The sequence below is a fragment of the Notolabrus celidotus genome, chromosome 12 (genome assembly GCF_009762535.1).
Source record: "Notolabrus celidotus isolate fNotCel1 chromosome 12, fNotCel1.pri, whole genome shotgun sequence".
NCBI classification, from domain to species: domain Eukaryota; kingdom Metazoa; phylum Chordata; class Actinopteri; order Labriformes; family Labridae; genus Notolabrus; species Notolabrus celidotus.
In genome coordinates this window covers 23,340,920-23,367,524 of record NC_048283.1, presented here as the reverse complement: position 1 = coordinate 23,367,524, position 26,605 = coordinate 23,340,920, and the positions used below count along the sequence as shown (strand labels likewise).

Sequence of the window (26,605 nt, the reverse complement as noted above, 5' to 3'; positions counted from 1 at the left end):
AGACTTTTAAACGTAAACTAAAAACTTATTTATTCAGTCTGACTTTTATGTAGGGTTTAACAATTTCATTACTTACTTTTTCCTAGTATATTGATTTTAATTTTGTTTAACTATTTTTTATTAATTCTAACTTTTTTTCTTATTTTATTTTTATTTATTTATTTATTCATTCATTCAATTATTTATTTTATCTACTCAGTTTAATTTATATGTTTACCCGTAATTTTATTTTCAACTCTTATCTCTCTTTGCAATAAAAAATCCCTAAAATTCTGAAAAACTGTGTATCCTCAAACCAAGTGTTGTAGTATAATCAGAAGGACATGATTAAGGTTTACAATGATTTTCAGGACACTGCACTGTTGGGTAGAGATGTCATTGATTTTTTTTTTAGTGGCGTATCTTTTCGACACCACACTTTGTAGACTGTCCCTGCCAACTCGCCTCACCACCGGCAGCGCACAGAGACCAATGTTATTTATTGCCCAACGCGAGAGACAACCTATATTGATGAAAATTACATTGTAGCTCGTTGTCTGTCTTACACTGATGGAAAAAGGTATATTTTGTGTTTTTACCACCTTTCGTTAGCAAGTTACTGGTCCGAGAAGGTCAAATATGAATATCTTTCTAACTTTACCAAACTTCAACAAACTTCACCGTGTAATCATACAGATATCCCCACATTTTTGCATTTTGGATTAACAAAGATTTGATTCTTCGTGTTTATCAGGGAATATAAAAATCCATAATAGGAAAACAACACAAAATCCAAATTTATTGCTAAATTTTAATGGCAAACGGCTTTTGTTTATTTGTTTTAAAATCTGCTACATATATTGAGAAAAGAAAAATGCCTGTTCTTTTGTTTTCCGATTTGCGTTTCAGAATTGGCAATAGAATGGAAGGTACACGGACCTTATCCTTACCCTTTAAAATGATTTTTTAAAACTATTTATATTCTTAATATTGATTTGACGCTTTAACTTATTTTAATTACACATATTTTAATTTACATATTTTATTGCTGTCGGTATGCATTAGTCTCTATTTTAAAATCCAGTTTTTGTTTTTAATATGTCTTGCCATTATTTCATTTCTGCTTCTTTCTTGTTTTCAATCGCTGTAAAGCACTTTGGGTTGCATTTGATTCGTATGAAAGGTGGTATATAAATAAAGCTTGATGGATTGATTGATGGATTGAACAATGGGGCTAGTTTAGGTTAGCATACTACATCGGCAGGCTACAGACATTTTAATTGGACCCTGTCCAGCAATATGATCAACGAGGGGAGCAGGTGAGAGAAACTTTGGGTTAGCGATCTCTACAAAGAAACTTAAACCATGAGTGCTGGTGATGATAGCAGCAGGGTTCAAAGTTATTTGTTTATTTTTAAAGGTGTGTGAACCGCAGAGCTCAGCGAAGAAGGAGAGCTGAATGAGGACAGTTTCATGTTAAATCCACCGCAACAGGCAGATAAGAATCCATCACCATGGAACGCAGGATAATGTATGGTTAGCAGGTAGTTAAATGGGATTAGAATCCTGACAGGGTGAGACAAGACCCCTATGTTCCCTTACTTGAGTATTAAACAGAAGAGGACCCAGCATGGAGTCTTGGGGAACTCCACAGGATGAGAAATTACCTTAAAACACAAAAAAATTCCAAAGAGAGAGTAAAAAAAAAGTAATGGAGGTAAATGCGGAGGTCTGTTGTAGACGGACAGATCCATCAGCTGGTGTACAGTAAGTATTAGGAGCCTCTTAAGTGTTTTTATGGAGGATTTAACATTTGGTTCGATGGGGAAAAAAAAGCCCTGCCATAAAGAGGACAGAAAAAAAAGAGAAAGGCACAGAGAGAGGCAGGAGGAGAGAGAGAGAGAGAGAGAGAGTGAGTGTGTGTGTGTGTGTGTGTGTGTGTGTGTGTGTGTGTGTGTGTGTGTGTATTGACGGCCAGGAGGAGAAAAGCCTCTCTGATTCACCCGGCAAAAGCTATTTATGTGAGGATTACTCTCTGTGAGCGAGTCAGACAGAGACGCTGCTGCACATCTAATTATTTAATTAGAGAGGCCGCCACACCGTGGGGGGGCGGGGGCAGCAGGGGAGTGAAGGTGGGGACGGGGGAAAGCGGGAACACTGATTGGGTGAAGCCACAGGGCCTGCCGTCGTGCCCGGATACTCTCATTACTGCTGCAATTAGCACTTAAATTGGAGCTGTAAACCCCATCAGTGGAGGTATAATTGGGGATCCTGGAGGTTTCTGGGACCTCAGTATTAAAACGGCCTGGATCACCTCACTCATAGCGGTGTGTGTGTGTGTGTGATCTGCATCCATAAGTGTGAGAACAGGCCCATTATGAAGCTATTTCTCAATTGTATTTCCACCATGTGCACATCAGAGTGTCAGAGAGCAGCCATTTTCTTTAGGCGGGAAATGTGACAGAAGTTTAAAATGAGAGAGGGCCCGAACATGAACACAAAAAACTTCAGATTTAACACTTCTGTTTTCAAAGTGTGTAGGAAGCAAAAGTGAGAACATTTTTGAACTTCCCTGGAAATTGGTCGCCTCATGAATGTGCTCTATTAAAAGATGTTTAAAGACATTTAAACCCAGCGTGCTCCTACCTGTGCGATCTGGACATTTAAACCCAGCGTGCTCCTACCTGTCCAATTTGGACATTTAAACCCAGCATGCTCTTACCTGTGCTATCTGGTTTGATTGAAGCTCTTGTCCGATGATGGAAGCAAACACACTCTCCTTTCCATTGCAGGCCGCAATCAGCTCAGGAAGCCCTTCGATCGGCCCGCTGAAGCCTCCTGCATCGCTCCTCCCCTTCCTGTTGGTCCACTTCCTGACAGAATAATAATAATAACTTTATTTATATAGCACGTATAAAAACAATGTTTACAAAGTGCTTTGACAAACAAAGCATGGTTCGAATAACAATGTGTACCTTTTGACACACAGACAGGAGGAATTTTAATAATGCAAAACAGAATAAAACACGAGAGGTTGAAAGAGTACAAGTAAATTCAACTGAAAGAAATGGTGTGACTATAGACCAATAAATCATTGTTTAAGAGGGTTTTCAAGGATAAATACATGAAATAAATAAATGAATAAATAAATAAAACTGGAAAAGTAAATGAAGCTTTAAAAGGACAATAAAAGAGGTTTTCAGGATGAGAGGACGACACCACATCGATAAAATTAGAAAAAGTGAAAAGGATAAATTAGGAACATTAATAATAATAACAAATAATATATATATTTTTTAATTAGAATTTTTTTTTTTTTAAATAAATTATAACAATAAAAAATAAAATAATAAAATAACATTATAACAATTAATTAGTTGGATAAAAACTTAAAACAATAAAATAGAAGTAAAAACGGTTAGAAGGATGAAGTCACATATAAGCAAGTCTGTAAAAATGGGTTTTTGGAATAGATTTAGATGACTCTGAAGATGTCACTGACTCTGCGTGCCTTATCAGAATGGAACTGATATTTTTTTAGGAAACAAACGTGGTGTTCACTACACTTCTTGCAGAAGATCCACTGTTTCACATGACAATGACATTGAGATATTGTGAAATTGACGATACAATTTTATCCCAAGTGACGACATCTGACCTTCGCCCTGACCCTGATCCTGTAATAGCCACGATATCAGTGCCATATCAAAGCTGTACAGGTGTTTCTGTGCTGCAGTGTTTACCTGAACAGATAGAGGTCTTTTTGTTCCACGTGTGGCAGCGTCAGCAGTGAGGAATCGTGCAGCCAGCGGCCCTGAACGATCATCTGCACCAGGTTACAGATACTGATAGCCGTCACAAGCCAGCCTTCGTTTGCAGCGACATCCAGCATCGCCTGAGGAGAAGAAACACGAGGAGAGGAAACTCATGGTTACCACCTGTGATACCTGTGTATTAGAACAGATCCACAGACCAGACTTGCATCCTAAGTTGCTCATCGGACAGTAAACGATTAGGAGTGGAGGGGAAAAGAAGTCTAAGGATCTGTAACCGCTAATTAAAATGTTTTACAGTCTGTCAGAGTTTACGCACACGGCAAGTAAAAGTAGAAAATACATTCATTCAATAAAAAGCATCATAAAGAGAGCAAAGAGCAGAACCTCTTCAGTAAACGGTAGCAGCAGGACTCCAGAGAAGTAACCACATCCATGAGCCATGCAATATCACTGCCAGACACACGGCATGGAAAATCACAAGCACATGGACACACACACACACACACACACACACACACACACACACACACACACACACACACACACACACACACACACACACACACACACACACACACACACACACACACACACACACACACACACACACACACTGAGCTGTGGCGGTTAGACATGGTGCTAACATCAAACAGCTTGCAGAAAGAAACAGAATAAAACAGCAGCTGATAAATGACACCTCAGATGCTCAGTAACACACATTGATCAGTTTGATATCAGTGTTTCTGACTCTTATATTGAACCAGGTGAGATGTCTTCTCCTGCGGCCGTCCTACGAGCCTCCAGACAGAGAGACAGAGGGAGCCGGGTGTTAGATCTGTTATTTATGAGACAGATCAGCTCAACTACAAATCACCTACTAATGTTAAACATCCACCTTATCCTCTGCTTCATCTGCAGGAGAGATGCTTCCTGAGATGTGCTCTCCTGTACCTTTTCCACATACCAAGATCACATTTGATCTGTCTGAGAGTTATCAAGAATTAAACTGCTGATATCAGGGATACACCGGCGTAACTGTGAGTCTGTCTCGAGCTTGATGCCGATGTTTCTGTGACGCAGCAGCGAGGCGTGCATGTTTACATTTTGCAGAGTGAACACACATACTCTGCATTTTCCTGCAAATCTCACAGGGCTACACCTGTATTTCCAGCACCAAGAGTACTCACGCTTTCTTCTTCTTTTGTTGTTTGATGCAGTTGGTAAACAGCTTTTAAATGCACGACAGACCCCGTGTGGCCGGAGTGCAGGATTACAACCGTGCAGCCGTAAAAACAGTGTAAAAGGAAAGACCCCTGGATAGGTGTCATTCCTTACTTAGACAAGCTGATCGTGGAGTTACTTACATGGATTATGAGTTACAGCCGATCAAATCTGGGGCAGAGTGGACAAATTTACCCCAAGCTTGCAGAATAAGTGATCACATGACTAGCTTGAATCGTACCTGACAGATTCGGATTGCGTTGTCCAGCACGGTCTTGGTATCGGTGTTGTAGTCGCTGCACGGCAGCTGGGCGTGGCTGAAGTGTGCCTGCAGCAGCAGGTGCGTCTTGGTGTGGGCGCTGTCGTAGGAGTGGGGGTTGACCTGCAGGGGGAGCTGCTGAGCCAGCTGGCTGTTCAGCTGGTCCTCATTGTGTCTGACGGGCAGCTCGGCGTACTCCTCGGCATCCTGGGAGACAGAGATCAAAAGTGAAACAGGAAGTCTGAAGCATGCTGCGGCGAGACCTTTTCAATGTGAGAATCTGAACTCTCACAGCTGCATTTAACTCCCACGCTTTGCTTTCTTTCTTAAAACCAGCTGTTCTCCTCCTGAAAAGACTTCCAGGGAGTCTTTTCTTCAGCCCTGACAATCATAAACATCCCGTACAGAAAGTCGTGCACAGGTTGTTGTGAAACACACCGGGTCAGAGGGTTTGTTAAATCATGATGACGGTCCATCACTCTCCTCTTTGAGTATATACACAAAGAGATGCGTGGACATGCGTGGCACCTTTCCTCTAATTCACTCCAGTTTAACTTCCCTGAATGTAGTCCCATCAACAGGCCGCGCTGCAGGCATTTGTCACAGCTTCCTCCCGGGCCCTGACTGTTAGAGCTCCATCCATCACTGACCGGAGTCGCTGTTTAAAAAGCTACGACCTGAAAAAGGACCCGAGCGAGGTGGGGGCTGGGATGACGGATAGAAACAAGAATCATCTCTGAATGATTTACCTCTCAGTGCCGTTGTGCCTGCATATGGATGTGCTGCTGAGAACGCTATAGATCTTTAAGCAGACATCATATACGACGACACACCGCCTCACTCTCCGACGGTCACAGTTACAGAAACGCAGGAGGGTGGAGGTGAAGGGAGAGGATGGAGCTCTGAGATTACAGAGAGGAGAGAGAAAGACACTGAGGGAGTCAGGACTGTAGTACGACTTTACCACAAAATATCTACAAGTTCTATAACACCAAAAATTCATTTTCTGTATGTAGCTACGTTCCCTAAAAGGAAAGTTTTGCGACTTTTATATAAACTACATCCTTATCATATTTTTTATCATATTTTAAAGTCCAAAAAGTTTACAATGTGCTCCATTAAGTTGCTCCAGCCTGCAGCACTAAAACAGGCTGTGATGGCTGCAACATATCGTTGAGGGCAAATGTGCAAAAATCATTTTATCACCAGCAGTCTCAGATTTTATTGCGAGTGTCCGCCAGCATTACAGACATTTTTTGTGCAATAAGGGGTGATGGTTGAAATCTGTAACTCTAATCCACGATGTCACTACTTGCTGGTTTTCCAGGCTTCATACATGTGAGAGGAAAATAACTGTACTACCGTTCACAGATTACCGTTTGCATAAAAATGTAACATCATTGAATGTAGTTTACTTTCTCAGGGCTTAGTTTGCATCAACATTAAACTAAAATATTACAAAATTAATGCCTTTTTTTGTCCCTTTCTGCACACCATAGTCAAGGCGCCGCAGTGTCTTCCTGCTTCCCACTGCTGCTGAGAGGAAAGCATCAAAGCCGCTGCACTTCTGAACGTAATATTTCACTTCACTTTAAAAAACTCCAAGACTCAAGCTCAGTTAACAAGTCAAATGTAATCTGCACCAAAGTACTTCAAGTTTGATCTTCCACATACGAGCTAAGCATACAGGTGCAGAAGTCAAGATTGTTGAAGATTTCATCGCATTTGTTTGATTTAAATAACGACACTGGTAGGATTTGCTGCCATCATTAATATGAAATTAAAAATGATTTTTAAATACAAATAAAGGCATTTTAAACGAGATGAAAAAAAGACGAGAATAACTCGACGTACTGTCGAGATTTTGCGATCAATGAAGTCTGAAGAAGTTGTTTCACCGCCCTATTTTTGACGTTCTTGTAGCAGGGATAGGGGCATCTTCTGGGAAACTAAATTTGGAGGGCTAATGACCACGTCCCCTAAAAGAAACAGGACGACTTTTCTTTTTGCAAGAGCTCAAGACAGAGGGGAGAGGTCAGGAGGGATGCAGCCATAGACAAAGCTTTGTGAAGCCCAGAGGTAACGGTCACCAATCTGGAAATCCAAAACTCTACCAAACTTTATGTCATCCTAAAAAACCTTGCAAAATTATGTTTTCTTTTCTTCTGAAGTCGACCTGAAGATCTGCAGCTTCTTCATTTTCATCACTAGAGGTTTCTGCTTGGATGCAACTTTGGCTGGTGCATTCCCATTTCGGTTAGAGCAGGTTTATAGGTTGCACAACAGAATCAAAGGATTACATGCGCCATTTAGTGCATCACCAGTTTTTCAAGTTTCAAGATGACTTATGAGAAAAAACTGTCTTAGGAAGAAGAAAAAGAGCAGGAAAAGAAATAGAAACAAAGACAGAGTGGTCGGGTTCAGATAGGAGAGAAACTAAGTGTGTGAGGAGGGGGTGGGAAGTGGTGCTGCAGAGAGGTGTGGATGTTGCTCATTAGCGGCCACGCTGCAGCAATTAGGGGGAGCAGGAGAAGCATGTCAGAGCTTTGTGGCTAACAATGGGGGAGTGGACGGGGCGGCGGGGTGAGCGGCCTATTGTATCACAGCTTGTTGAGGAGGGGGGGCAGGCATGGCATGCTTTGGTCTGCTTCCAACTTCATGTGTGCAAAAGAGAGGGATTCTGACCGCCTCAAAGTTGCCTCCCCTCCATATGTTAACAGAAAGTCAAGCTTAACCACTGACTCTAATGAAGGGATTTAAAACAGTTGCAGAAATATAATGTAAGGATCTGTTTGGTGTTTTTTTGTGGCAGGCCAAGCTGTAACCTCCAGTGTAAAAAATGCGGAGAACCACCTCGAGTGTCCACTAGAGGCTGGCTGCAAACGTCCCCATTAGGTCCCATGTTAAGATGCTGATTTTTACAGCTGCATTACACACGTTACAGCCTGGTGTGACAACAGCTTCTGTGAATTTAGTTAATTTCCTGATTCATGCACACTGCATCTTGGGTAAATCTTGTTGCAACACCTCAGTTATGATAATATGAAGGCGAGGAGTTATACAGAAGTTTGCATAATAAGTAGCGTGCAATGTCGCCGTTCTGCAGCTATGACATCTGATTGCTGACATAGTACAACTATTGAATCTGAAATGCCAAGAATGATCTTCTTTATGAGGATAAATAGTTTAATTTTGCACTACATTTTTATAAAATCATTACTATTTCAAAGATACATGTCTCTTTAAGACAAACCTTCTCAGCAGGAGTTTAAGTGACAGTTTTTGGCAGAACTACTGAATCATTTTAGACTTTTCCTGCTTTCTTCTGTCAGAGAATTTGCTCTCTGAGTGTTAAGAGTCTCTATAATCATAGAAACAGATAAAAGAAGCTCATTAGGATCAGTGGTGAAGAGAATCTTCCTCCCCCTCAGTGAAAGGTGAGAGAGCAGTACGTCTTGAGTTGCTGAGGGTGAGGATGACCTCGATGCCTCGGGCAGAGGTTCAGCCGCTAACAGAGGGAATCAGATGATTAGAGTTAATGAAGCTCACATGAAGGTGATGATTAAGTAGGAGGGGCTGAATATCGTCTGTGTGTGTGTGTGTGTGTGTGTGTGTGTGTGTGTGTGTGTGTGTGTGTGTGTGTGTGTGTGTGTGTGTGTGTGTGTGTGTGTGTGTGTGTGTGTGTGTGTGAGAGTGAGATTGGGAGTGTGCAGCTGATATCTTGTTGTTTCAATTTCAAAAATGATAGAAGTATTTTTGCTGACAAAGATGGAGAGTTTTAAGGATTTAAGGTGAGGGAGTGAAAAAGTAAAGGAGAGGAAACTCTCACAGAGTGTCTCCAACTTTGGACTGTCAGGTTGCATGTCACAGATTAAAAGAAAGATAACCAACACGCCTTAGAAGGAGATTTAACAGACCAAGATCTGCTTTAAAAATTTCACATGCAGCTCTTTCCTTTGCAACATTGAGGCTGAAATGCTCCTGAACTTTGGAGCTTTAGGACACGATGGTGTTGCATCAGCTGCTGTTTTGCTTTGTTTTGTGTACCTGTCACTTCCTGGTCCCCGTTTCGCGTGCACAATCCTCAACAGAGAAAGTAAAGATGTCAGACAGCTGACCTCTCTGCTGCAGAAAACAACGTCATGTCCGCCCCATGGAGAAACGGATAATGACGTAACCCACAAATTACTGATAAGATTAGTTGCTGCCAAATTTACCTGTCATCTTGGCTCTCATGCAACACAAACGTGCATGCACAAAGGTCAATGATTTTGATCACATAATGACCCAATTTAGAGTAAGGGTACAACGATGATCTGTAACCATGACAGAGTTTGGTCAGAAATGTTATCGAGCTCTGCCATACTTATTTCTCAAGATAAAATGTTTATCCTGAGCGCTGCCACTACACAGTTTTGCATCTAATACTGATAATTATGATAAAAAAAGATAAATTTTCTTCTTTCTTTGGGATATGCACCTCTCAAAAGTGCAACTAAAAGATAAATGTTCTTGTTTTTGTCCCTGACAGGCTCAGGTTGTTAATCTAAGAGTCTGACAACATTACAGAAAGGATCTCTGCAGAGAAAAAACTTGATGAGAATATGCTAAAACAGGAGAAATAAGAGAAACATGCTGCTTTGCTCCTTTAAAGGCAACAAACTCAATTAACACACATTGCACGTTTACAGTGCAGTGCTGTATGAGTGATAAACTTTGTCTGTTTGCAGGCTGCAAAATATTGCACTGCCCCCCAACCTGAAACACATTGTTGGTAACCCCTCTCCTGCAGCCTGAAGACGGACCCCTCTCTGAGTAACTAGCTGCCTCGCCTCGTTAGTTTGTGTGCAACAGAAATTTAGAAATCTTTGCTCATCTGAACTCTTTGGTGCTTTAAATGAAGAAGGTGTAAAGTGGCTGATGTGTTTAAAGATGGCGAGGTTAGAAACTGACCGTCAGAACGGAGAGCACCTCGTGGGCGGGCAGCTCGGGTCTCAGTCGTTCTTTGAACATGCGGATGGTCTGATGCCTCAGGTAGTAATACGAAGAGATGCGACCATAAGTCTGCGGCTCGATGGTCCGATCGTCCTGTGGAGAAGATAAAATATGTAAATCTTGATCTCTGTGAAGCTTTGTCTTTCTGGAACACTAAACATGCACACACCTCTTTAATCTCGATGCAGTAGGAACACTCCAGGTCCCGCAGGCTCCTCTGCACCAGGCCGGACAGGTATTTGTTGATGGACTCGTGGCTGACGTCCTCCAGGCTGTAATAACTAAACACACACAGAGCGTTGTTACACAACCACACACACTCCTGAGCACGCCGTGTGTGTCTCTGCTCTGCTGAACTGACACTTGTGTTGTCTTACACGCTTCATGGTCGCTTTAATCTCCCTCATAACGTTCAGATAAGGAGCCGCAGGAAGATTTAAATACTGCCGGACACATTGAAGGTGTGCTGAGTGATGATTCAGGGAGTTCAGGCGGACACATGTGCTGTAGGTTTACTGCTTCACTCATAAATCCACTCTCATTGAGCGAACATGCACATCACAGGGTTTCCTGCCTCAGTGTGGAAACAGTCAACATGCAACAGGCTTCACAAACTTCACTCCAGCATTCATTATAACCACTGACTCTTTCTGTAGCTGCAGAAACACTCAGCAGACATCCAGAGGAACCTACGGGACAAGGGAGCGCAGGGACTCCAGAAAGGTCTATGGTTAGTAACTTTATTGGGACAGGAAGAGTTAAAGTAAGAGACAGGCAGAGAGAGGAGAGGGAGGGGAAGACAGGATCCCAGTGTGTCAGTCTAAGCCTATAGCAGCATAACTAAGAGCTGGTCCAAGCCTGACCCAGCTGTAACTATAAGCTTTATCAAAAAGGAAAGTTTAAAGCCTACTCTTAAAAGTTGTACCAGACCCTGACTGGTAGATGATTCCAAAGGAGAGGTGCCTGATAGCTGAAGGTTCTACCTCCCATACTACTTTTAGAGACTTTAGGTGGATGAAAACGATTGGGCAGAGTAATTGTGCTACCAATGATTCATCCATTTCTCCTCTCCTGCTCTGTACACACACTGTCTTACTGTGTTAAATAAAATGGGACTGTGTTTCACTGAGAGGTCACGGTGGCTCGTCCCTGTACAAACACGTGTTGGTAAAAATCCTGTTCACAGTGTTTCCTAACAAGCAAATGTTTCCCAGGTCAGACTGTTATTACCTGAACTAAGACAACCAGTGGCTGAAATGGTTTCCATGCCGCGCTCTGCAGAGTAAGAGCTACCACATGAGCCCGGCGAGCTTCAATCAAAGACTCCTCCATTAGCTCAAAATGCCAATATTTGTGCAAAGTGTGTGTCGGGCACATGAAAGAGCAAGACAGGCGGCGAGGTTTCATTAGAGACCGCTGGAACAGATGCAGAGACCCTGAAGGGATGTTTGGAACAAATGGGGTAAAAGTAGAAGTAAAGTATTCATTCTGTGGTTCCTGGTTCATTAGTTTATGATCATATTTCCTGCTTCATCTGAATATTAACACAATAAATACACAATTAAAGCCGGGGCCTCGTATAAACATGGTGCCTCTGCTTTTGTTTCTGCAGAAAGTTTATAAGAAACATAAACAAGTCTGCAAACTGCATTTTTTTGCACTCATAAACAATGTTTCTGATTTTTAATAGTAAAAATAATAATAATGCATTTTATTTATAGGCGCCTTTCTTGGCACTCAAGGTCACCTTACAACATTAAAAACAAACAGAGTTTAAATAAACAGTAAATAAAACACAATTTAAAAAGTTTTAAGTGAATGGACAGAGGAGTTGTGGTCAGATGGAGTAAGCCAGTTTAAACAGATGGGTTTTGAGTTTGGATTTAAAATGTGAGAGTGAGTCAGTGTTGCGGAGGTGAGGTGGGAGAGAGTTCCAGCGCTGGGGAGCAGAGCGGCTGAAGGCTCTGCTCCCCTGGTGAATCAATAAGAGGGAAAACGTGGATAAAACACAAAAATTCATAGTATTAGGACCCAAAAGTGTGACAATTAACAATGAAACAGATATATTCATCAATAAAACCTTTAACAACAGTCCCAAAAATGTAAAATTAAGAGCAGAAATAAATTAAAACCTGAAATCATTCCAAAGGGAACCAAATTCCTCAAAACACTTTTCTATCTAACTATCTGAAAACAATTAACTGTCAACCACAGATGGCTATCTTTGGCATAGCCTTGGTTTTAACATCTCTCGCACTAGATTACTGCTTTAATCTAGTGAAAAATTATAACACTACCAGGTGTAAGGAGACTAGTAAACGTAGAAGGTGTGGCACCTCTTCCTGATCATCTTCGAGAAACCCTGAGTAGTCTTCTTTTTTTAGTGTCATTTTTTTTCTTTTTTTCTGCTTAATTTTAATTATTTATTTTGTATTGCTTACTTATTATAATGATTACATGTATAATTATTTATAATAACAAAATAATCATTTGTTATAATGTATTATTTATTTTAACTGATCTATTTTGAAAGGGACTGAGAGGTTAAATGGATCACCCTCTCTCCATCCGAGCCATTTATCCAGATCCTTGAAGCAGCTCAGCAAACTTTGTCAGTAACAATGAAGAACGTTTGGATGTTTGAGACATGGATAAGCGTCGTCATTTAAGGGGGAAAGGAAAAGGAAATTATTTCTTTATTTCTACCTTTGAAAAAAGAAATAGTCTCAATAGTAATGCTTATAATCTTTTGGAGCAAATTCTATGTATTAGAGACATCTAATCGACTTCGAGGATGTTTTTCTTAACTTTTTATATTTAAAGAATGCACAATTGTTCAAAATCTTACAACGTCTGCAGCATTTCGCATAATTCTTAAGGGAAAGTGGATTTAATGTACAAAAAAAATCAGAAGATGCTTGTGTGATTTTTGTTTTTAAAGTTTAAAGGTAAAGGTGCTTTATCTGATTTTTAAACGTGCATATTGTTGCTTTAACATGTTTGATTTTGTCGTATTAGAAACATTAAGATAAGGCCCTGAGAAAGTGATCGACCACAAACTGAAACAGACTGTACCCGAGACGAGCTTAAGATTGTGCAGAAGATAAAACGCAGTGACAGCGTGATGAATACCAACGCATCAGTTAACAGGTGGAGGAGGAGTAGCAGATCAGGGTAATTCTGCATCTGTCTGCATAATGCATACAAACCAGAGCCGACTGAGGAATCTCCCATTCCTCGTATAAAACAAACGACGTCTTCACGGTCATTACGACAAATCATTCACGGTGCAGTCGGGAGCTGGAGGAGGAATCCCGGCGCCGCCGCCGAGCTGAAAGCAGCAGCGGAGTTGTCTGATGGTTGTCTTTAATGTGTGTTTAATGTTAAGTATCTCTTTTACTCCCATCTCTCCACATGTTCGCAGCACGCAGGTCTGAATGTGTTTATTACCCATCACATCTCACTGAGGCCGTCTGCACCGGTACGCAGGGTGGCTCTGATTAAGTCACGGTCATTAGCATCATCGCCATTAGGCTCCTGATGGCGCGGGGACGTTTACGACACCCGTGGGACCCTGCGTCGGTGTATCTGTGTGTGTGTGTGTGTGGAGTGAAAGAGGTGGTGATAGATAAGCAGTGCAGATATAAAACACAGCTGCATGGAGACAGAGGAGTCAGGGGATCTGCACGGTCAGAGTTTAAACATTATTTCATACGACATGAAGCAGATTTTAAATGTGCTCCAACACAAACAGCGACAAGATGGAAATTATGTTTGTTATGCTGGAACCACTTCCTGTTTTGATTTAACATAGGGGTTCAGGGTTTGATGGAGTTTTTCCAAGTGTGTCTACGGTGGCTGACCAGTGCAAACACAACGCCACAAAGGATTTCTGTTTAGGGAATAAGCTTCAAATTCAGAAACAAATGCAAATGCAACAACCTAAACATACTGTAAATTAAGAGCAGATCTGTGGGTGACATTAGATTTAACTGGTATGAATGCCCCTGGAGCGGAGTAATTCTGAAGCAATGCAAAGTCACAAACCCAGAACACTGCTGCAAAAGAGCTCCAGGGCTGCAGGGGGAGCTACATGCAACAGCTTCGCGATTGACCCCAGAGAGTGAGGCTGTTTCCGAAACGGCCTGCTACATACTACTTACTAATGTAGTAGGCAGTAGGTATTGCCTACTACATACTGCGTTTGAATTTAGTATGTAGTATGACTGTTCTGTTCGATCTGTCATGCAGCATGCTGGGCCAGAAATCGCTGGATTTCCGGTTTCGGAAAGCGGAAGTAAACAACGGCGAAGCCGATAAATAAAATGCTTATTTAGCATCCATTTATGATTTAAAAAGTTAGGAAGTAGTTTATATGTAATTTGATAACTTTCCCAGCACCCAAAAACAGATTTCCCCCCGTCGAAAAATAAGGAAAAAGAAAAAGCAGAATGAGTGCTGTGCACTGTGGGAAACAGTATGCGAGGCAAACTGGTCCGATGCATGCTGAGATATTTTCCCGAATCAGTAGACATCCGGGGAGTTTTGGCTTACTGCAGATTTTGCTCTTGTTCACATACTACTTACTACATACTGAATTTTGGACAAATCAGTACGTACTGCTAGTATAGTAGGCGATTTCGGAAACAGCCTGAGGGATGACACCAAGCGTGCCGGATACGGCCCTCGTGGTGAAGCTTTCAGCAGTGTGTCCACCCCTTGGTGGCTGGCTGCAGTATAGGTCAAAAAATCCGTCTCCCCCATTCATTTGAATGGGGCTGCAGTCAAACTTTAAAAAATAAATACACGTTGTACGAATGTTTCTCACATCCGTATGCTGTGGTGATATGTAGTTATTATTTGACTGTTTTGTGTCCAAGGCCTCTTTTTCCTGAAAAGTTTCTTTTTCGTTAGTTATTAGAGTTTAAAAAACGGGGTTTTACTTCCGGGTTTCACACAGCGTCTTGTGACGCTACGCTGTAGGGCGGAGCTTGTTACAGTGGCTTCACAGGCTCTGGCTGCACAATGGCGGCGCCCAGGAGTGGGATTTTTTGGCTTCAGCACTGTACAACGGGAAGAGGCGGAGCAACGCAGTCCATTATTATTTACAGTCTATGGATAACACGCCCCAGACACTTGCTCACTCACTGGACGCTGCAGGAGCTCAAACTTCTCCGAAACTTCACAAGTTCTATAACAGAAAAGACGACTCATGTCTCCTAAAACAAAGTTCGTCTTAAAGTTCCCTCTCTCTTTCTCTCTCTCTTCATTTCCTTGGATCTCTCCTTTATCTCTAGTGGGTGGGGCTAAGACGCAAGTGAACGAAATCTCTAAATCTGTTGCAATGAGAGTGACATTATACAAGATTAATACGACTTAGACGACGCAAAGAACGTGAAGTGAAAACCACAAAATCACACATTTTTGTATTTAAAACAAAGAGCATTCAGTGAATGGTTGTTTAAAAAGCTTTGTCGTCACTGATGCATGGATTAAATTATAATAATGTGAAGAATAACAACTTATGATGAGGTATTTCGTGAGTTTGAACCTGTATTATCTCCCTGTACTGTGAGTGAAGGGTCAAAGCCTAAGGTCTGCAAAAACTCAAACTTTACTCCGTGCATTTGTTTAATTTTTAGTCAAATTATCTCACATAAGCCAAACTGACTCGATGATACAGACATCCGAAAATCAGGTAAGGTAGGACTTAAATGACTGTTATGAATTAAAAAAGGCTGCAGCTGATGCATGTAGAAAATCCTTGATAGGCTTCTAGAAAACACGACGTAACACTTATTTTATAAACTATAAAAGTTTCTCCTGCAGTATCTTGAAATAAGACTTGTGTGGCTTGCATTAAGAGTAATTAGACAAATACACCTGTTAAAGTTAAAGTTTTTGCAGTGAACGATCCTCAAACTCTCAATCTTTGTTATTGTTTGCTCAAAACTGCGACTCCCAGCTGGACTCCAAAGTGTGAAGCGTTAAGTTTCTCTTCCTCTGCTCGCCCTCAGAATCGACCTAAACGTCAAATGTGGACTGACAGCCGTGCAAATACCAACAGGCTGGAATGTTCTGGAGCTGTTTCTGTCTCCAGTGCAGATGTTTGAGTTGTGGAGTGAGGAGCTGAGGAGCTGAGGAGCACCACACTCGGGCTGCAGGAATGCATGCATGTGTCTCGTCTTTAGCTCTGATGTGCATGAACTCTGGGTAATGATATGTGGTGTGAGTGGCGCTCTGCTAACCTGGGGTTCATCACCAGCCGTCTGAAGAAGTATGTCCAGGTGATGTAGTCCATGGCGTCTTGTTTGGATGCGATAGTTCCTGCGGCGATCTCGGCGTTCAGATGGTCGGACAGCACGCTGAGGAGGCTGAAAGTAATCAACGAAGAGATCAGTTACAGATTCATTCTCACAGATTATCCTTTTTAAAGCCACTTTATCCTCTTTTAAGTTACAATTTTAGGCTTTTATGTCTTTATTCTGAGAGGATAGTACAGCAGGAAACCAGGAGAGAGAGTGAGGATTGACACGAACGAGATGGGTCGTAGGTCAGAATCGGAAAAGAGCTGCACAACTAAACATGTGGCGCCTCAAAACCCCTTAACTTAAAGAGTCTTATCTTGCAAAGGCCAATCAAACTACTGCGTCTTTGGCCGGTCTGTCCCATGCACAACTATGCAAAAATGTACTGCATCAAATGGAGTCATAATAAAAGTATGTTTTTTAAATTTGTGCAGGAAGTTCCCAAATTAGATTAGCTGGACTTGCAGGACTTGAAGAAATCTCTTCCTGTGTTCTGGAGGAAACTTCACCAATAGATGACGGACAGGTGAGTCTTACCTGGACTCGACAGGGAACGGCTCGTAGAGGAACTTCTTGTAGAAATCCTTCTTGATGTCATGCACAAGGATGACGGCTTTGCCCTGGTCGTCGAACTGAGGCCGACCCGCTCGCCCCATCATCTGCAGAACATCTACACACAGCGCACGTTTCTTCAGATAATTTCTTTCATCGCTGGCTGCTATCACAGTTTGAGTGCAAACTTGTGTTCTGCCCTCACGGAGAGAGCAGCATACCTGTGATGGGATAGTCCACGTAGCGTCTGGATTTGCCGTCGTAGTATTCAGTTCCCTTTACGACCACCAGGTGGGCGGGGAAGTTCACACCCCAGGCCAGAGTGCTGGTGGCAATCAACACCTGCGGAGAGGCGCACAAACTCACTGAAATCACACAACTTAGAAAACAGTTCTAATGAGTGGAAACCATAGACTGTAAAAAATATGGACGTAGTATCCGTGACGTCACCCATCTGTTCCTGAGAGCTGTTTTGAAGCAAATCGACGGCGGCAGCCATATTGGTAATGCGGAACTCAACTAGGCAGAGTGTGACGTAGTGTGAGCCTCTTAGCCAATGGCTGTGTGTTCCCGACCGGGAGTCACGTCAGTTATGTCCTTATTTGGGCAAAACTCATAATCTTAATATCTTCTTAACCGTCACGTTAGAAAAAAATTCACCCCCCGTACAGTGTATGCCATTAGAGAGATTAGCGTTGTAGGGCCAAGCCGTTTTTTGAACCAGGCTGTAAACATGTTTATTAATGCTGCAAAGATCGTCTTTTTCCCATTCATATCTATGTGGTTTCCGGTGTTTCTGCAGCCAGCCTCAAGCGGATTTTCGATGTATTGCAGTTTATATCACTTCCGCATTGGCTTCATCGTTTGAGACCGGAGTTTGCCGCTTGGTGGAAACTCAAACATTTCAAACGAATAAAACGTTCTTATTTTCTTAGTTGAAACATTTGATTGTGTGTCCCACATGCAATAATAATTTACAAATTGCACTGTTTTTATATTTAGATATTTAAAAAAAGGTCTGAAATAAAGTGCAACGGTGTGCTCACGGATGACGTAACTCTTGATTTAAATGTAATAAACAGTGTTTGGGGGTAATTAAACTATTCTGCACAGGTGTGCTGCAGAGTCCGAGGTCATACCTGGATCTTGCAGTTGACGAACAGCTCCTCCACCGTCTTCCTGTCCCTCTCGTGCAGACCTGCGTGGTGCATCCCGATCCCGAAAGCCAGCGTCAGCTTCAGGTTAGAGTCCCTCACGGTTGCAATGATCGCCTCGATCTGCAGACAGAGGAGGAGAGATTAACGCTGGACGATTATCCAGATACAGAGCTAAAAGACAGGCAGATGGCTGATCATCGTGTGTGTGGTTCTGCTAGAGGTTTCTGCCTGTTAAGGGGAGATCTCCTCGCTCAGCGTGAATTCAAAGACTTAGGGAGGTGCTCTCTAAATCAACCAAACAAAATTTGTCACCCTCACCAGATAACACCAGAGTTATCGGTTGGTTAAACTAATTATGCTGACTGTGGAGTGCTTTCCAAAACCGTATCAGTATTCTGGTTTAAGCAGTGACCCTGTTAACTGGCGACATTGAGCTTGGGGCAGTAGTTGTCATATGAGGCCTTCAAACAGGGTTGTGTTTAAGAGAAGAGACGGTATGAACGCCCTCCTCTTATTGAGTTCACGACATCGTGAGTCAAATTTTTTGGAAAGTCAGGACCCCTCATTATTTGCATGTAATAAGTTATATTTGTGGTATGCCCTGTTCCGGGAGCTCCCTGCCCTTCCAGGTGCGAATCTGTAATGCTAAAGCCTGAGGCGGGGAGAGCACACCTCCCCTTTTATGTGCATTCATGAAAAGCCAAGGCAGGGAGAGCAGCAGCAAAGACCAAGAGGGGGCAGGTTGCAAAGTGGGCAGGCTGAAGCAGTTTAAACAGAATGTTCATTTTGGCGGTGTTCTGTGGGCTGGGCTTGACTTTGTGGATAAACGCTTCGCTCTTTTTTAGTATTAACAAAGGTGACGTTTGTAGCTATTCGGTGTCACGTAGCAAGAACCCCAAACTTATAAATTCAAAAACAGACAAGGGGGGAGGGGAGAGTTCAACATGGAGCCCTGAGAGGTGAAGAAGAGGAAGAAGAAGAAGACGCGAGGTTCAGGCAGCAGCAGGGAAAAGAAAGAGCTGTCAGGTCGGAGAGGGGGATTTGTGGCGGTGGGTGACCCCCGGTGAGAGTTAAGCAGCCGGTGCCAGAGTCCTGTCAGTCACACAGTGGGGAGCTGAGCTGCTACACGGGCCAGCGCAGAGAAGCAGCAGGCGGCAGCATATATCAGAGGAACACACATGGAGGAGGGGAAGCTCTCTGCACACACATATAGAAATAAGGCCTACACACATATTTACTCTGAGACCTGGGATCTGCACGGACTCAGCTTAACGTGTCTCATTTCACGACTCGATCACAACACAGACTTTATTTGCTGCGTTAAAGCAAACTGGACTTCAGTGATGTCTGCTTACTCTGCACACAGTCTCCAGATTTACACTGTAAGAGTTTCCTCTCACACATTTAAATCTCTTCCATTTCAACCCTTATTGTTTTCATATGGCAGCATACCTCTCTCTCGTCCTGGTGCAGCCACTGTTTGGGGTTGTCCTCCGTGGCCAGGTAGGCGATGAGGTCCAGGGCGGTCAGCCGAGTTTGCCGTCGAGATGAGACGAAGATCAGCACTGGCTTGGCTGGAGAGTGGCTGCGAATCGCTGTGAAGAGAAGCCCATACTTATTTAACCCACAGTGTTTAGTAGAACTGATGGTAAAGAGAACTTTCGGTGCGAAGATGCTCGTTTTTAAACTTCCTTTCTTGCATTTATAGCTAGGGTTGCAAAATTACGGGAATTTTGTAAGTTGGAAACTTTTCATGGGAATGGGGATTTATGGGAATAAACAGGAATCACCCAAGAATTTACTAAATTGAAGGTTGGCTCTTAATAGGGAACTTAAATCTAGTTGAGGAAAATATATTTTAGACCACCTGGTGGAAGGGACTTTGCAGATCTGAGGCCCTTGCACCTATAGCCTCCATCATACTCCAGATTCCACCATCATCAGCCGCCTCAGAGCGCAACTGGTCCTTGTTCAGTAACACACACACAAAAGGTGCGCAACAGGCTAACAAATGTGAGAGTGGAAAAATTGTTTGGTATTTGGACTAACCTGAGGCTCTTTGAGCCTGACACAGTGCCATCCTCAACAAGGCTGGGCAGTGACACTGAAGAGGAAGAGTTGGTGTTGGATGTTGAGGAAGTGGACATGGAGAATGTTGATGAGACCCAGGAAGAGCTCATTGAAAGGGTTTCGCAGAAATGCAGAGGCTCGGCTTGAGAAGCTCGAGGGAAGATGTTTTTTTGTTATTTGCATGTTGAATGGGACTTTTTTGGAGGGAGAGGGGCTCTTTACATTTAACATTTTGAATGGGATTTTGTTGGGATTGCATTTTTGTTCATTCTTGAATGGGTTGGGTCAGGGGGATGAGTAATATTTAACTCAACATTCATGTTTTCATTCTTCAATGAAAGAATTGATTGTTCAATAAAATATTTAACAAAATTCTGCTTACAAATAAATCTGTTTTAATTGTATTATTTTGGATGGATGTCTGCTTATAACAAAACAAATATTTATGCTTGGATGTGATACCTTTCCATTAAATTAACCTCAATTCACAGTTAATTCCCATAAATTCCCAGAATTCCCATGGAAACTTTCCAAATTCCCCAGCTTAACCCTTGGAATTTACGGGAAACTTTCCACCCCTTTGCAACCTTATTTATAGCTCACATGCAGGAATGAATGAATAAGACTGATCTTAGAGTTTCTTGTAAAGTTGCAGCTCATTGTGTGCAGGTGTAGTCTTACCCTGGAAAGTGGGCTTGTTCATGCTGGCCATGCGGGGGCAGTAGTGCTGACCGGGGAATCCATGAATGTGAACTTCTAGTGGCACGGGACGAACGGACGGGCGGAAGTTAAACAAACCAACCTTTAAGAAGAGAAGAGGAGAGAGCCGTCATGACATCCCTGCTCTCATTTGCAGTTATCTCAGTTACCGCCATACAGAGATATTTTCGTGCAAGTCAGACGAACAGAGATGTTGTAAAAGCAGAGCAAAGTTTGGATTTCCTGATGCCCCTGAATGCATCAAAAATGATCAATCTGACTTCAGTTAACAAAAGACCAATTTAGAAGTTGAGTTCTTCAATTTACAAGGTCAGACCTGATGATGATGTTATTTATGCAAACTTCAGACCCATAAACTGAGTGAATGAACAGAAAACTGATTTTTCAGGCTTATTGTGTTCGTCCATGTCTGCCTCTCTCAAGAGCTGCTTGAAACAGAAGAACAGCCACTAATTTTAGGGAGGCAAAAAAACAAGAATGACGATGTTAAGTTGCACAAAAGTTGGCACCAGAGCCGTATCGCTGCAGTCAGATATCATGATCACACAAAGACTGCAGACAATCACAGAGATAATTACAACATCCCCTCTAACCTCATGTTTCCTGTTATCTCAGCTGTGATTATTGTTTTCATCTGATCAGGTTTTGAAGAAGAGGGCAGCAAGTGAACCGTCAGACAACATGAAGTCAGACAGAGACTGTGGTTTCAGTCTGGCTCCTCCTGAGGAAGCAGCTTTAAGCCGAGCTCTGATACTGATAGTAGAATAAATCTGCTCTGTGTTTTCTGACCTGTTGGATCCCCAGCCAGTCGGCAAGGTCTCGAGCGTTGGCCAGCGCCGTGGACAGACCGACCACTCTGACGGTCTTGGAGGTATGGGATGAGATGAAGTTGGTCCTGGAGACGATGACCTCCAACACCGGACCTCTGTCCTCCCCTGCACACACACACACACACACACACACACACACACACACACACACACACACACACACACACACACACACACACACACACACACACACACACACACACACACACCGTTTCAGAGAGGACTCAGCACACAGGCTCATCTGTTCACTTCTGCAGGCATGCCGAAGACTCTCACCCAGCAGGTGGATCTCATCGATGATGAGGATGGCCACTTTCTGCACGTAGCTCCGGTTCTGCCAGCTTCTGCTAACTCCGTCCCATTTCTCCGGCGTGGTGACGATGAGGTCGGCCTGAGCGATTGATCTCATGTCCGGAGTCACGTCGCCAGTCAGCTCCACCACTCTGCACACAGAGAACAACGAGGAAACACGTTACGTCATACTTCAGACGAATGTGAAACTAACAGCTGATCCACGGTCTCTGCTTTCACTTACTTCCTCCCCAGCTTCTCCTCGATCCTGACCTTCCAGTCCTCGATCCTCTCCCGCACCAGAGCTTTCAGTGGGGCGATGTAGACCACCTGAACACACAACAACAAAAACACAGAATAAAACAAACAGAGACAGATTTCTACAAATCGCACGCACACTCAGGGCTAAACTAAAACAGCTTTACATGCAAGGGCGTCTCTGAGAGCTCCCTTCAGGTGTTGTTATGATATTGTCTCATAATTCAATTCAAAGCTACCAAGGATTCTAGTATTTTTTTATCTTGGAACTTGCATGTTTTGGAGTCTTAAGGACTAAAAGGCACTACGAGTTTTGGAAATACGCTGAAGTCTGCAGCCATGAGATGTGCTGTAAAGTTGTTTAAGCCGGTTACATGTCTGCAAAAGGGCCATAACAAAGCTGTGCCAGCATAATGTCTTTGAACTTACACATTGTATCCATGCTGGCGTGATATTTGTGTCCTAGTATGTGATTTCTCTGCCAGTTCTGATGCTACACATTGCCTCTGTCGTCTCCCTCCTACGTTTCTGTTACTACCTCGGATTGCAGATCAGTGACAGAGCAACTTCCTGCCTTGAAGTTGCAAACTGTAAGCGGCATTTATTAATGCTTACAAGCTCATATTGTTATCTACAGTATCTGACAAAAGCACAAGGATTCCTGCAGTGCGGGTGCAACGATTATTCGACGAAGCAAACTAGAATCGATGACCAAATTAGTTGCTGGTGAAGTTAAAAGTTGAAACTTGTTGGTGAAGTCATTGCACATATTTTCATGCTGTGCATGCACAAATAATTGTTTTCCAGAGTTTAATTGCTGCAGAGTGAGACACCTTGCATTGTTACTATCTTTGTTGCAAGCGGTGCATGCACAGAGAAGCAACAGGTAAACAAAACACAGAAAAATAAATAACTAAGGAGTGTGACATGTCTTGTATCGTGGCTGATGCAACAACATAAGGCTTCTAAAGTCCAGGAGCATTTGACTCAAAGCTGCAAAGATAGGATGTCCCTGCAAGATCTGTGAACCAGTACTTGCTTTTCATGGGAGCAGGTCAGTAAATGCACGAGCGACAGAGGAGGGGATACGTTGTCATCCAACTTAATGGCAACTTAACGTTTGAGTACATAAAAAAATGTCTAAAGTTTTGTTTTATTTTGAAGGTTCAGGATATAAAAGCAGCGTGTGCTTCCTCGTTTTCATGCATCACTAAGAACTACTTTTATTTTCAGTCATAACACCGATGGTTACGTCAGTGAGTCACACCTTAGCATCCGGGTACTTGTTAAAGACCCGGAACATGGCCATCTCTGCAGCAATGGTCTTCCCGGAGCCCGTGGGCGCCCCCAGCAGGACGTTGGTGTCGGTGTGGTACAGTGTGTGGAAGATCTGAGTCTGGATGGGGTTGAAGTGAGTGAACTTGTAGAGGCTCTCGTACTCCCGGTTACCCAGAGCAGCCACCGGTAACGGCTGCAGGTCCAAGAGCTCTGAGAGGAAGAGAGGGAGAGGAGTATGCAGAATGTTTGAGACTTTGACTTTTGTGAAAGAGTGAACGAGGTCAAGCACAACAATCAGGGTTCTTATAAATCTCTATAAACACACACAACAATCTGATTGTTGGTTTTGCATCTCAAGTTCTCCATGAGGCATAAAAGGAAATGTTGGACCAGATATCTAATATCAGACTGATTTGTGTATGAATGAGTCAAACTGTGCCCTCCCGTCAAACCCGCGATGTGATCTCCTTTCCCTCCTCGTCTCTCTTCTTCAGTCTGATCTCTCTGAGAGGAGAAGTGGTCAGAACAATACTCTGCTTCCTTTTCTTAGAGACTCACAGGATTAGACTCTTTTGTTTTAAAGTCCAAGTGTGGTTTAAGTGTCTCCGTGCTGCGTCCAGACGGCAGAGCTGACTGTAAGTTCAGTCACTGCTTTAAGAGAAGATTTCCTTTGTTTATACCAGAAAGAGATTTAAATAACGGCTCAGGTTTCTTTCACTAAACACGACATGTTTCATCAATCAGGCACTGCACAATTTCAGTGCTTGTTTCGTCCAACTTTAAATCTCAGTCTCTTCATTGTTTCATAGATCGTTTTATTAGCCGTGCATATCTTCTTGTTTTTACACCACTCTGCATTTCTGAAAGTCTTGCAAAGAAAAAGGATCCTCTGTTTTAGCAGAGGAATCATTAGAACCATGAAGCAGCAGCTGCATCAGCAGGAACTCTCAGATTGAGATGAAAGTGATGAGTTAGTGTAAAAATAAGCTTACTGAAAAAGCTTGGCTAAATGCAAACTTCTTATTCATGCATGTTCAGTAGATTGGTGTAGATAACCTGCATGCACTGATCCGTGCAGAGTGCAGTAGTGTTTGATTAAACTGTCTGCTTGTAATCTTATCAATCTTTCCACCTTCCACTCTTCATATTTGGAATACATCTGAAGATATTAACTAACCTTCGTATCCTCAGCCTTCCCACACAAACATGAACCCTCACAAGACACACTTTTTGTTATTTATTCATTTTTATACATGTTTATATATATATTAGTATCTACTTATCATTATTTTTTATTTATTTAATATTAACCCCTTGAAATAAAAAATTAAGAAACTGTCATTCAGCCGTTACTGTTTTATTATTATTGATATAAAACATTTATTTACTTTCCTATTATTATTATTGTTATTATTATTATTTATTTTCTCCCTCTTTCATTGCTTACTTTTTATAGGTTATTTCTGCTGTTTTTTTTTATAAACATAATTTGTTTTTGTTTGTTTTTTTTGTTTGTTTTGTTTTGTTATTCTTTTGTTTTGACCTTTGTTTTCCTATTATTATTATTATTATTATTATTATTATTATTATTATTATTATTATTATTATTATCATCATTATTATTATTTTAATTATCACTTCTTTGTTTGTCTGGATTTTAATGTTTCCATATTCGTGCCTTCTTTACTTCTTATTCTGTTTACTATCATTTGGTCATCCTTTTCTTGTAAAGCATATTTCTTGCACAATAAAGAGAGAAAAAAAAAACTTCTCTGGCAGTGTGAGGAACCTATATTTTTATATTCTCAGAATCAGAAATACTTTATTTATCCCGGGGAGGGAAATTTGGTTAATTCTGGTGGGATGGTTGCTCTTTCTTTTCAAATGAATCAACAATCATAAAGTTTAAAGACTTCAAGACATGAAAAAAAACCTATAAATGTTGCACCCAGGTTATAAATGAGCAAATATTCTTCTTGACGTTTGCATCAGACGTCAGCACAGGACCACACCTCTCTGCACGCAGTTATCATTTCTGCAAATGTTGAGGACGTTGAGTTTTTAAAATCTCATAAAACTTTGCAAATGCATCAAATTTGGAAGAAAGTTTTTGTTGAATTTGAGAAAAGAAAATGTTGAAAGTGAAAGCCAAAAAAGTAGATGTAACGTGTGCAGACTTGAAAAATACTTGTGGATACGTTTCCCTCCAAGAAGTCAGATTTTACTTTTTTGAAGTTGTGCCTTCGATAGACGTTGTTTCTTAAGAAAGACAACTTCAAAAGAGCTTCTTTAAATTGGGTTTGTAATATTAAAAGACCTTTGGGATGCTTTCACACCTCTAGCTGGTTTGCTTTGCTCTGATTAGGATGATAAAATGACAGACTGTTGGATTTTTCTCTCACTACTTGAGTCGCTTGATCTGTCCCCCCTCAGACTGATGAATCTGCTGTCAGCAGCTCTTTACCAGGTGAACAGACGTCTTTAAACCACTGTTATTTTACATGATGAGTGCGCGTACCTGTGTATGGGTGTGCGTACCTGTGTGTGGCGGGTGTCTCTCAGGCAGGATGAGGTTCTGGAAGTTGATGACGCAGACGGCCTCGGCCCCCAGCCAGCGATCCGACACCGCCTTGATGTAGTACTGAGAGGGCAGCGGCTCAAAGATGGGGATGGTGAACACGACGTGCTGAGGCTCTTCTGTCACCACCTGAAGACGACATACACACACGTCAGTCACCTCTTTGTGGCACATCTTCTCGTGTCAGACTCCACCTCAGGTAAAATAACTGACCTGTTTTTTCTGCAGGAGGAGGTACTCGGAGTGATAGATGTGATCGTTGATAGGATCCTCCACCCACAGCCACCATGGCTCGCCGACCGACCCGTGCACCTGAACCAGAGACGGAGAGAA

General features: G+C 42.3%; 1 protein-coding gene across 3 annotated transcripts in view; it reads right to left on the bottom strand.

Annotated features, from left to right (window-relative positions):
• Positions 1-26,605, bottom strand: part of ascc3 (activating signal cointegrator 1 complex subunit 3) — a 145,768-nt gene that overhangs the window by 7,646 nt on the left and 111,517 nt on the right. For all 3 annotated transcript variants that reach the window (XM_034697029.1, XM_034697031.1, XM_034697030.1), the window contains exons 23-39: positions 26,486-26,584; positions 26,233-26,401; positions 23,684-23,904; positions 22,403-22,488; positions 22,144-22,310; positions 21,827-21,972; positions 20,999-21,119; positions 19,700-19,842; positions 18,230-18,367; positions 17,312-17,432; positions 17,076-17,208; positions 16,479-16,604; positions 10,400-10,511; positions 10,189-10,323; positions 5,218-5,442; positions 3,723-3,874; positions 2,702-2,852 (exon numbers count right to left, since the gene is read on the bottom strand). In XM_034697029.1, coding sequence (XP_034552920.1) covers positions 2,702-2,852; positions 3,723-3,874; positions 5,218-5,442; positions 10,189-10,323; positions 10,400-10,511; positions 16,479-16,604; positions 17,076-17,208; positions 17,312-17,432; positions 18,230-18,367; positions 19,700-19,842; positions 20,999-21,119; positions 21,827-21,972; positions 22,144-22,310; positions 22,403-22,488; positions 23,684-23,904; positions 26,233-26,401; positions 26,486-26,584 — 2,445 coding nt within the window. The remainder of the gene's footprint in view (positions 1-2,701; positions 2,853-3,722; positions 3,875-5,217; positions 5,443-10,188; positions 10,324-10,399; positions 10,512-16,478; positions 16,605-17,075; positions 17,209-17,311; positions 17,433-18,229; positions 18,368-19,699; positions 19,843-20,998; positions 21,120-21,826; positions 21,973-22,143; positions 22,311-22,402; positions 22,489-23,683; positions 23,905-26,232; positions 26,402-26,485; positions 26,585-26,605) is intronic.